This window comes from Lepidochelys kempii, chromosome 1 (assembly GCF_965140285.1).
Source record: "Lepidochelys kempii isolate rLepKem1 chromosome 1, rLepKem1.hap1, whole genome shotgun sequence".
In the NCBI taxonomy this organism is placed as follows: domain Eukaryota; kingdom Metazoa; phylum Chordata; order Testudines; family Cheloniidae; genus Lepidochelys; species Lepidochelys kempii.
This window is the reverse complement of record NC_136380.1, coordinates 137,009,447-137,022,303: the sequence shown is the minus strand read 5'-3', so window position 1 is coordinate 137,022,303 and position 12,857 is coordinate 137,009,447. Positions and strand designations below refer to the sequence as shown.

Here is a 12,857-nt window from a genome sequence, read left to right as displayed (position 1 = left end):
CACAAAGTGATAAAAATATTTCCATCTATAACAGACATTTACAGAGAGGCAAAGGGAGAAAAATGTTGCTGGAGAACTTATTACAGTTTGATGTAAGGCTATTTATTATGTATATTTTGACATGTGATTTTGACAATTAGTGTTTTAACAGTTTTAAAGCTCTAACTTTTTGAATCTAAACTTTTACTATAAAAGAATCATTATTTTCTGTCCCCCCATAAGTGCCCAGAACTGAACATTTAAAATCGATTAAAAATGCCTAAACCCCATAATGTTGCTCAACTAGTGAAAATTTGAACAAATAAAATTAAAACAAATAGTGATATTTTCAATTGAAATTATAAAAAACAAAACTGAATTCTGCCAAGCCTACTCATGATATAACCAGACCCATGTTCTGGGGATGGAGCTGGAGCAGTTTCTCCAGCACTCAGCACAATTGCCATGGTATGAAAGAGGAAAAGAACAAACAGGAAAAAAAGAGTACAAAGAAAGAAGTTGTGGAATAAGAATTGATTGAGCTTTGGACTGTGATCTCCTGATTCGCACGAGATAAAGCAACTGGCGCATGGGCGTGTCACTCCAGAGGGATCGCCATTGGTACGAATATAGAGCAGCTCTTTCGGATGGGCAAGCCAGTGATGACTTTTGGATGTTGCAACTAGCAATAGCAGCTGGTTTTTGCAGTATGGAGGGTACAGAGGTAGGGTTCTGTTGCATAAATAGAAGGGAATCAACGAGCCCGATTCCTCTCCATGCCATGGGGTTTCAGCAGCATTATTCCTTTTTACACCCCAGACACTGACACCATTTTCCCTATTAGATTCTCTTCCCTTCTCCATAATAACATTTTACAGTTGGATCAAGGTCAGGACATGACACCAGAAAGAGGCAATAACCTAAATAGCTACATCACATCCAGCACAATGAAGACAAACAAAATAGAGATAGCAAATCTGAAAATGGATGTAGCTATTTTGAAATATTTTGAGTACTTTCCTGGGCAGCTCCTCAATGATATCTTATAACCAGAGCAAGGAGGATACAGGAGAAAGAATGATAAATAGTTAAAACAAATCTCTTCCCCCACAGTTCTTTCCAAGGCAATTCCAAATAGCCCTTTACTAAATAACACAAAAATCTCAAACATCTTCTCATATTTTTAAAGTGTGATGGTCTGCTTGATAATTTAATCTGGATGGAGAAGACTTCAGCCAATCTCTTAGGTCCTAGATTATGTGCATCACATTCTGCATCAAGTTGATATGGCTGAAATCACTAGATAACATGAACATGACAAAGGGGGCAGCTAGTGCGGCAAGGAAACCCATTTATTTAAGCAAAAGTTTTCAATCTCCTCTCACCCAGGTAAAATAAGCCCCTGCTGGCTGGCTGTTACTAATAGTTTGAGCTAGCTGAGTAGTCAGAACTGCACTGATGGCCTTTTTAAGGTTTCTAAACAGACCTATGTTCAGGGATTCCATTAAATCTTTTAACCATTTTGTCATATAATACTATTAGTCCTTATTATTCACTGTCTGTAGCAGAGGCGTCATCTTGCTTAGCTGAAGGAGGGGTGCTCGACCCCCACTCCGCCCCAGACCTGGCCCCCACTCCACCTCTTCCTCCAGGTCCCCACCGCCTACTGCTTCCCGTCCCCACTGCTGCTCCTCCCTCTCCCTCCAGTGCCTCCTGCAAGCCGCTGAACAGCTGATTGCGACTGGCGGGAGGTGCTGGGGGGAAGGGAGAGGAGCTGATCAGCAGGGCTGCCAGTAGATGCTGAGCAGGGCTGGAGCAACCATGGAGTCGGCGCCTATGGTTTGTAGTGCCCAAAGTGTGCTAGAGAAGACACGATCCACATCCCAAAGTACTTAAAATCTATACAGAGCATGACACAAAAAGCAAATGGAAAATATAACAAAATGTACTGTGGGAAACAGGCTGTGGGAAGAGAAGACAGGATTTTCATCAGTGTCATGATATTGCATTGGTCCAGATACTGTAATGAACTGTAGGAGAGTGGGCCTCTACTCAGAGATCCACCCACATGGAGCTCATTGCAGGATTAGAGCTTTAGAAAGGTATCACCACACAACTTTAGGGGTTTACATTTTGTTGATTTATATTTTAATTTAGACTAGTGTTTGCTTTTCAATTTATTTTTATTATATAAAATATACACAGTGAACTTTGGTATAGTGAAACTCCATTTGTAGGGAAGGTGGATGAAAGTCACAATTAGCTAAATGCATTCAAGTTACAGTGCACCTCTGCTTATGGTGAAGTTGTTCTGGGAATGTGACTTTATTCTAACTACTGATTGTAACTGCCAGAGGACCTTCCGTGCCTGCAGAACAAAGGGCAGGATTTGCCCCTTAGAGCACACAACAAAATAAGCGGAGTGTCTCTGTGGTGGAGCATCTCGCTGCATTTCTAAATACTTTTATAATGCTACCAAAGCAGTAGGTGGGGAGGCCAGACACAATAGAAATGCCTAACTTCTCATTTAGTGCATATTGGAAACTGTTACACTTTTATTTTAGAGAAAATATGGTTTATGTTTAGTTCAGATTAACTTTCTCATGATTTTATGACATCTACAAACATATGATAGAGCAGCCTGAGATGTAACTTGTCAGTCATATTTATAAAATGCTTTGAACATTCAAAGTGAAGTAAATGCCACATATTATTATTATGCAAGTGCTAAGTACTATGATTATGGTAATGAAAGTGGTGTAGCAATTACAACTATAACATCCTAATGCAATGGGACTAACTAACCATTGCATTACTTCAGTTTTATTCCAGTGTAACATCATTAAAATCAATTATGTTATGGAGTGATCAATCAAGGCCAGTATATGGAGAAGAGAGTCAAATAATTATTTTTAAAATTGTTTCTAATTGGTAACTCTCAATTACCCTTCAAACATAAGTTCTGCTCACTGTAAATGTTATTAATGTGTAGATTTCACGCTGCTGTGTTGTAGAAGCACCAGGTACAATATACGCTAATGCTGTGCAATGCAGATGAGAAACAATACACTTTTCCTTAGCACAAAATATTACCGGTGTTTACTCCATTTCAAATTAACTTTCATTGAGCTTTGTGAATTTTACAAATATGATATGACAGCTTGAAATATTACTTTTGCAGCACGGACAAATGTCAGGAAAATTATCCATCTGTGCTCAGAATGGCACCCAACTGCATTGTTGCCTCCAGTAAGATGGTGTCTGATGTCACTCAAATGAACAGAAGCATTCATTTCTTTCTTGAGATTAAATAAGAGGTATTTGTCCATGACAGAATGTTTAACGTATGGTATATCACTCTGTGAGTTCTGTTTTCACCCTTGCATGCTGTTATTTTTCTCCCACTGTTAAGATATGCCAATTTCAAATTCTCCCCACTGAACAGTTACATTACCTACCAACCCATCCACATATTGTGGTGTTCCTATTGCAGAATTTCCATGGGAATTAAGCAAATTGAGTGGGCATAATTTTTTGTCCACTGCAAATCTACTTTCTCATTACACAGAACAATCATAATCAGATATTAAAAATCTGTTTCCATATGCTTAAGAATGCTGTCAAGGTTCCTTCCCCACTCATATTTATGACAAATGCCTAGTCAGAAATATCCACGCTGTGAAATATCTCACTCTCCTACAGCTTTTACACATGAATAGCTCCTATTATAGCTAATAAGAATTTTGTTCAGGTTTATAAAGAAACAGCTCATCAAGCAACTAGTTAAACATCTGAAAGAATGTAAACATTATATAAACCAAGCACTGCAAGAAAAGAAGTCTGCAGGAATTCAGAAATTATGATTAATTTCTATAATAATAGTAATAGCATTTAGAGTGCTGTACATCTTCAGATCCTATGACAAGCATTAAGCAATTAATCAAAGAGAATGAGTGCTGTAGATTTGCTGCAGCCGATTCTTAAGCAATGCTTTTTTTTACGTCTCTATCATTCTGTGTCCCATTTTATAAGGTCACATCAAGTTATGTTGTGTCAAATAGCATTTATTAACTCAGCCTAAATCAGTCAGCATGCCATATACTACACTGCACTTTGTATCAAAAATGAAAAGCAATTTCACTGTTTTTTAAATGTATGCAAAGGCCAGCAGATACCTGGGTGATTTTCATATTTATTGTATGCCAAGTTATTACATGGCAGGAATGACTTCACTTAAGATGTTCTCCAGCCATTTAAAACAACATTTCCCCTTTACTTTTAAAATTCAACCCAAAAAAGATTGAAAGGTTGATTTTCTCCTCCGAGTAGGAGAGGAATACCAATTGATGCTAATGGGAATTACTGATGCACATCGGTAGGGCACTAGACCCCTTCATTTTTCAGCATGGCTAGGAGATATTGCTGTGCCACTTATATTCCAATTTGTAAAGCGTAAAAGCTCACCAAATAGACAGATTTTCCTTCTATTCTGCTGAGCTTATGTCTCATTAGAGTGTACACAGGGGGCAATAAAACTTAAAGATGTAAATTCTATGAGTGTGGCCATGGCAAGAAAGAGATGGAAGCAAGGGGACTTAAGAAGCAAAAAAGCTGGTTTACCTGATACTGTATAGCACTTTCCCAGTCTTAGAAATCCTCAGCAACTTGTTGTCCGTTGTAACATCGTGGAAGTTTGCACCTTTCTCATTGGCGAAGAATAAATCAGGCTTCCAAATAGAGTCCAACATAGATGGATCCAAATCCAAGGAGTCATCGGGGTATTCACTGTAAGCCAGGCGTGAGTCATTCCATTGCTGTCTCAAAAAGATGTTCACTCTGTAGTCCTACAGAAATGCCATGCACAAAAGTCAAGCTCTTGCCAAGGTGAGAGTTCATTTCAACTTTCCTGATGCTCACAATGCTTTTAGGTTCAGTGCGGTACCAATGATATCATAAACCTACATATTACTCTTCCCTTTGAATGAGAGAGCTATTGTTTAAAAAGAAGGCAGTGCAAGTGGCATACTGCACCAAACTAGTGCAACAGGTACATTTTCCAAATCAAAAATAACAGTCCCTTTTCACCTGATGAAGCTAATATTAACTACAACCCCCCATGGATTACTGTGGATTCACATGAGGCTCAGAAATATCAAAGTATTACTAGCTGAACAGTGTTCAGGAATCACAACGTAAAATAAAAAGATATGAAAGTATCCCAAAGAGTAACTTAACTCAGTCATTCGCAATCTATAAATTAACAGATTCCAATACTCCAGGAGATAGGTACTAAAAGCTTTTGATATGGTATTCTTGCCAGCAAGTTAAAGAAGTATGGGCTGGATGAATGGACTATAAGGTGGATAGAAAGCTGGCTAGATCATTGGGCTCAACGGGTAGTGATCAACGGCTCCATGTCTAGTTGGCAGCCGGTATCAAGCGCAGCGCCCCAGGGGTCGGTCCTGGAGCCGGTTTTCTTCAATATCTTCATTAATGATCTGGAGGATGGTGTGGATTGCACCCTCAGCAAGTTTGCAGATGACACTAAGCTGGGGGGAGAGGTAGATACGCTGGAGGGGAGGGATAGGGTCCAGAGTGACCTAGACAAATTGGAGTATTCGGCCAAAATAAATCTGATGAGGTTCATCAAGGACAAGTGCAGAGTCCTGCACTTAGGACAGAAGAATCCCATGCACAGCTACAGGCTGGAGACCGACTGGCTAAGTGGCAGTTCTGCAAAAAAGGACCTGAGGATTACAGTGGACGAGAAGGTGGATATGAGTCAACAGTGTGCCCTTGTTGCCTGAAGACTAATGGCATATTGGGCTGCATTAGTAGGAGCATTGCCAGCAGATCAAGGGAAGTGATTATTCCCCTCTATTCGGCACTGGTGAGGCCACATCTGGAGTACTGCGTCCAGTTTTGGGCCCCTGACTACAGAAAGGATGTGGACAAATTAGAGAGAGTCCAGCGGAGGGCAACAAAAATGATGAGGGGGCTGGGGCACATGACTTACAAGGAGAGGCTGAGGGAACTGGGCTTATTCAGTCTGCAGAAGAGAAGAGTGAGGAGGGATTTGATAGCAGCCTTCAACTACCTGAAAGGGGGTTCCAAAGAGGATGGAGCTAGGCTGTTCTCAGTGGTGGCAAATGACAGAACAAGAAGCAATGGTCTCAAGTTGCAGTGGGGGAGGTCTAGGTTGGATATTAGGAAAAACTATTTCACTAGAGGGCGGTGAAGCACTGGAATGGGTTACCAAGGGAGATGGAGGAATCTCCATCCTTAGCGGTTTTTAAGGACTGGCTTGAAAAGCCCTGGCTGGGATGATTTAGTTGGTGTTGGTCCCACTTTGAGCAGGAGGTTGGACTAGATGACCTCCTGAAGTCTCTTCCAACTCTAATCTTCTATGATTCTAATTCCATAGGAGCTCATTATGTGATATAATTTCTCTTCCTATCTACATCTTAGTTCCTGTTCATAACCTTTGTGTACCTATTGTATGTTTTCCTCTGTGTGTTCTCTAATTCTCTACTCCTCCACATCTTTTCTACTTATCTTCATGCTAATTGCACTCTCCTGCCCAGTAGCCTTTTAGTTACAACTGGGAGGACAGAAATTACTAAGTGGTTCATTTAGAGCTAACTTCAGTAGTGTGGCAAAACTGGCCATTAAGAGGACTGTTATAACAGCATGTAGGTACTGATCCAAAGCCCATTTAAGTTGATAGGAAAGACAGTCACACATATTCTGAGTGTATCATTCCTACAGAGGTTCCATGCTCAACAAATACAGGTCTGGCATCGCTCGCTTTGTTGCTGTAGTTATTATATATTTAACTGACATCAAACCCCCTACATTTAACTGCCCTGAGAATAGTTTATCAGAAATCCACATGCCATTCATCTTGAATATTTTAGTTTCAGAAGTATTTAAGGCTATTAAAACTGATGATATTATCTGAAAGAAGAAATCTGTTAGTGAAAGGGTCTCAAAATAATTCAATCTTCTGCACAAAAATCCTGCATTTAGGATTTATTCTGCAGTAGTTAGAATATATGAAAATGGCAGCAATATGCTTCTGACTTGGAAAATGTATGAGTTGACATTTGTTTAGTTAGGCCACTGAATTGCACTGTCTAAAAAATGTATCATCACTGAAAAGTAAGATAATATTCTCCCTATGATTAGTGATGCAGTGAGTTATTTGCCAAATATGAAAACTCTGATGAATAAGCCCCTCCAAATTTAAGAGTTTCCCACTGTTCATTCATGAGGCTCATGATGAAAAGTGCGTTGCTGAACTGACAAAACATTTCAAACAGCTCTTAGTGTAGCAACTGATGAAGCTTCTGAAACCATAGGATAATGTTTCGTGATTTCATTGGTAGCGTGATTTTTTTTTTAATTTTGCCTGTGTGGATATGAGCCAAACAGGAGTGTCAGAGAGTACTAAGAGGCTGATAATGAGGGGCTGAGCTCAAGGAAAGTCAATTATTAGAGGCACTGATAGAATTCTTCAAAGCCAAGCCTACATATATTTTTCACAAGTCATTTTTTTCTGTGCTATGGAATTTCATATGGTTTATAATTTAACAAATATTTTGAATTCTAAATTGCCAAAGCATCTTTGTATCACATAAGGAGACAAACTTTAGGCGTCTCATTTTCTCATTTTCTCAGCCTTAGAAATACAGTAATTATCTTGTAAATGTACATGGGACAATTTCCACTACAAAGATATGAAAATACTCTAACAAAATTACTACATGAAAGAGGGCAGGTGCTGGCAGGAAAGAAGGGAGATTGCTTAGGACATAAAGTTAATATATTCAAGTGTGTGAGTGGCTTTTAATTTCTCTGCAGTAGGACACATACTGAAGTTAAATGAAAGCAGAGGGATTTTTTATTTCCAGGCCACTTGTATAATTGTTCACTTAAATCATTACAGTCTTTAAATTTCCTAAAAACCTATAAAAGACATATGCTTTCATCAGCTGCAGTACACACTAAATTTAGATTAGAAGGAATGAACTGCCAAGTACTTTTTGTTAGAAGAGTTAGTATAGGATGATATACATTATACCAAAGCTGAATTTAAATATCAACAGCCTTAAATATTCTTTACTGACACAGCTGGAAGGATAATGTTCAGATCGATCATTTTGGTATATTTGGAAATGTTCTCTCTCAGAACATTTTTGTGAGAAGCAGAATAGCGTTATTATAGCCCCTGTTCGTCTCTAATTATTTTTGCTTCCCATCTAGATGAAAAATTAAAATGAAACACAAACTTTAAAAGGTAGTCCTGGTTTTCTTTCTCTGCTGCCTCTTTGCAACAGGGTGAGCAGGAGAGTGTGGAATGCTAGGGGGACTCTAGGTTAAGTACAATGATACAGTATCCTGTCTAACATTTTGTATTTCTCTGAGATTATGTTTTTTGCTGATGCTAAGAATATCATCCTGGAAAGCAGTCTTTTCTGAGAATGATCTCACAATATGGCATATCGAACAGCACATCAGTTATTTGGTAAATTCCTGAAGGCAGGCATGGGTGGAAGATATTAAATCACTCACAGAGGGCTGATTTACACCAGCTGAAGAACCAGTTCACAAACTATCTAATTGCATTTGCTGCTCTCACAGAGAAATGAGGTCTGAACACAGGACTGGGAAACAAGAACTCCAAGTTCTAATCCCATCTGTGGCCCTGGGCAAGTCATTTAACTTGTTTACCTTGGTTCCCCACTATCAAGTGGGGGTAACCACACACACTTTTTCACAAAGGAGGGTTGACTATTAATTATTATTATTATTTATTAGTTGATATTCAAAAATTCTTTGAAGATTACGGGCTCAACCTATGAATGCACCAAGTTAATACTAGGCACAGCTCAGGAAATTGGCTGAGCAGAAGGGGCGGTAGAAGGTGCTGGGCCAGCTGGGGACCTAAATAGCCAGCACCATAACTTAGAAGAGCTGCAGGACTATTCTAAATTACTTGGGCTGCAGACAGCTGCAGTGCTAGCTGGAGATCTGTCAGAGCGCTGTGCATTCCATAGGGCCTTTTTCCATCGCACCCTTCCCCCAACAGGGCTTTGTTCACCCAAGGATGTGATTCAGGTGTCTGGGGGAATCAGCTGCCCCACCCAGCCTCAGCAGCACAAATGCATTTGCAAGAGGGTCAGAGAACTGTGCTATATAAATTCTAAATATGAATATTATCTGGCAGAGAGTTTTAAATGACCTGTTGTAGGGTCCTGAATCAGCCAGGTACCTGAGTACACAGACTTCTGTGAGACCACTCATGTGCTTAATGTAATGCACATGCTTAAGTACCTGGCTGAACCAGGGCCTAAGTGGCTAACTTGGCATCCTGTTTTTTCTAGTGAAAAGATGACACTGTCCATTCAGCCACAACCAAGTTCTATTGCACTTTACCAGTTGTAAAGAAAGGGCTAATTTATTTGTTGGAGTAAGTGGGTGGAATGCCATTGAAGCCAGCAGAGAACTTTTCCCAAATGTCAACCATTGATTAAAGTACACTCCAGCAATACAATATCCTTGCAATTAGTTATGTCTATAATTAACAATTAGTTTGTCAATCTATAAACTGCTCTTAGCTTCTCCAAGGGCAATAGCTAAAACCCCCTGGTCATTAGCTATGATGAACAACTGAATTCTCTGGCAGTGTTGCTCAACTTGAGAAAGATTACTCATCTATGATATTTAATCACAGCTATTTCATGCTGAGGTTTTACTGATTAATTCTGCGTGTGTAAAAGCATTCAAAATAGTTATGTCAGCCGACCAACTTCATCCCCGCTGTATCTCTGCTTTCTTCAGTGGAGTTACATGAAGGATGAGGTGGCCCACTCTTCATAACATAAGGCCTGATCCAAAGGAAAGACAATGAAAAAACTCTCATTAACATAAAAAAGCTTTGTATCCGGCCCTTTGTTATCTACCATTGTTCTGGCATAATGTACATCATCCTCACAATTTCCTTTGGAACAAAAAAAAAGTGATACTGTCCCATTTGTGTATTACAATTCAGAAGAATTAACAAGACTGCATTTTGTCTCTATGGATCATTTCATAGAATTTAGAGTGAAAACTCAAAGCAGAACTGCAAGTTGTGTTTTATAAACTGAATTTTTAAAAAATAAATATTTTTCATAATACATTTTAAAGTATGCATTTCATACCATTACAAATAAAAAACCCCAAAGCTAAAGTACTTCAGTAAATAAGGGTAGTAAACATGTAGGATGGAATTTTCAAAAGTCCTTAGCATTGGTTTAACTCTGCTCCCATTGAAATCACCAATAAAACTCCCACTGATTTCAAAGGGAGTGGAGTTTGGCTAATACGGAGGTTTTTTTAAGAAAAGCCCACCAACAAAATACAAAATTAACTTCAGTTTCCCACCAAACTTTCATCATTAGTACAAAGGTATCAAACTATGCAGTCATTTCAAAACCTCTGCTGGCTGTGAACACAGAACCTGTTACTGTTTAAGGACAAAGGGCCCATTCCACCAGTCTCCTCAGGGTCAAATTGTTCTCATGCATTCAGATCAGTGAAACTTGTGCATATCACATGAAATTCACCCCTCTGCAGGGGACCCGCACAAGGAAAATCTACCCCTTAAGTTCCATTTAAACCTTCAAAAGAGGGCTTGAGTGGAACTTAAGTGAGGCAAGGGACTTATGCTGGCCTACAGGGTTGAATTTCACTCCTGTATTCATCCTACTCAGAAGTCAGAAATGAGGCCTGTTGGTGTTAAGAATTTTGCCTGAGCAAATACTGCAGGATTGGGCCCCAAATCCTGCCTTTCTCCTAGTGAGCTCATCTGAGAGCCGAATTTCGTCCCCAAAGATTTTCAATATGCCTCTTCCAAGCAATGTTCTGAAAATATCCCCTTTAGTACTTAAAACCTAAGTACTTTAAGCATTTTGGTCCTGTGAGATATGAGCGTCTTCTTTTGATTTTCAATCTTATGTATAACCTGCTTAACGATGTATCATTTTTTTTCATTTTACTTTTATGTCAAAATCATCAAGAGCATTTGATGGGAACAAAATGAGTTCTAGATGGCAAAAAAAAAAAGCCTTAATTATTTATCACAAGGGATGCTAAACTTTTCACCACATAATTAAATTGACTTTGGAAAGCGAAGTAGATGAGCAGTAATTGATGCCTGCCTCTAGGAATATTTTTAAAAACATATTCTAAACTAGTCATTAATGCAGTAACAGTATTAGGAAAATCAATATCAAACAGCTGAACAGCACCCACTTTAACAGAACTCATTCAACACTGTCTGCAGATATGATGAATAAATCAAAACGAGGAAGCCAACGGTTTTTGTTTTCATTTACTTGAGTGTTTAGCTTTTTTCAGCAGAATGTGTTAATGAACATTGAAAAGGTGCACATTAACATATTTGATAGATAATAAAATGCAATGAGGGGATTTAATCAAAGCAATGAAGGAGTCTAATTAATGCAATCCGCATTAGGTCGTGCAAATATTTTCATTGAATGCCATCTTGTAAAGCCAGTGACGTGCAGGATTTTTGCTACGTAATGCTGTGCCTCTCTCAATAAGTGCTAAGACTAACAGAAAAATATGTGACTGAATGCAAAACCCATGGCTATATGCACAGAAATTTCTTCTCAGAATCCTTTCGATTTAGGAAATCTGACCAAGACTTTAAGGATACTGAAAATAAAGTCTGTTGATTGTTATAAATTATGTGGCATTCTGATTTTTCCCCTCCCTCTCAGTTTCAATGTTGTTTTGATTTTCTTGTCAAGGTCACTTTAAAAGACTATGTATAAATACAGTAAGTCAGGGCTTTTCAACCTTTTTCATTTGAGGACCCCTAAAACATTTCAAAAGGAGTTGCAGACTCCTTTGGAAATTCAACCTGTGGTCCCTTGGCATAGAAGTCTTATACTGAAACCGACTGAACAGAATTCAGCTACAAATGTTGCATGGGCTTGACACGGCATTTGAAGCAGCATGAAAAAGGGCGCTAAACTGTGGGTTTCTATGGTAACAACAACACTTCGAGGTTTCGACCTGTAAGTGGGGATATTCACATGCTTTTGATTGATCAGAAAAATGGAATGCCTTTTCTGGGATCTGAAACTTTATTTTCACTGTCACCTTTTGCAGACCCCTTAGACATAGTTTGTGGATCCCCAGGCTCCGTGGACCACAGGTTGAAAACCACTGCTGTAAGTTATAACCTATACTGCCTCCACTCTGCTGTATTCCCTTATTGTTTATATCAGGGCCACTCTCTTTTCATATAATGTAAGAAAATTACCTAGCTTGTTAAAAATGCAGTTCATCGATTCTTTAGTGAAAAGTTAGAGGTTTTTCAAAAGCACCAAAGGATTTAGGAGAATTAGTCCCTCTTATTTCTGTAGGACTTGAGCTTCTAAATCTCTTCAGTGCTTTTTAAAATTTAAAATGATGGCATAATTTAAATAAATATTTAAATCAGGTATCTATTAACTAGCTAAGATACACACACGTTCTTTCAGAATGCAAACATTTCAGGGCAACATTTATAACCATACTACTCAAAACCTGTGCTTGATTTGCCATGTCATTTTATAGATAATGTGCTTGACATTGATTATAGGAGTTTGATCCTGTCAAGTGCTGAGATATCTCTACTGTCTTTGACTTCAGAAGGTCTATAAGGCACTCATAAGGGGACTAAACAAAACAATGTCAGAACTGCTGTGTGATTACTTCAGAATAGCTCACAGCTCTTTCTTTAAAGTGGTACACATGAATCTCATTGGATTTTGTTGTGGAGTGAGGTATATTCTCATTTCAATGGGGTTGTGAATACACCT

The 12,857-nt window shown here is 38.8% G+C and overlaps 1 protein-coding gene across 4 annotated transcripts in view; it reads right to left on the bottom strand.

Moving 5' to 3' along the window:
• The window catches only part of GLRA2 (glycine receptor alpha 2), a 164,095-nt gene that overhangs the window by 113,826 nt on the left and 37,412 nt on the right, over positions 1-12,857 (bottom strand). For all 4 annotated transcript variants that reach the window (XM_073355350.2, XM_073355359.2, XM_073355379.1 and 1 more), the window contains one exon: positions 4,600-4,823. In XM_073355350.2, coding sequence (XP_073211451.1) covers positions 4,600-4,823 — 224 coding nt within the window. The remainder of the gene's footprint in view (positions 1-4,599; positions 4,824-12,857) is intronic.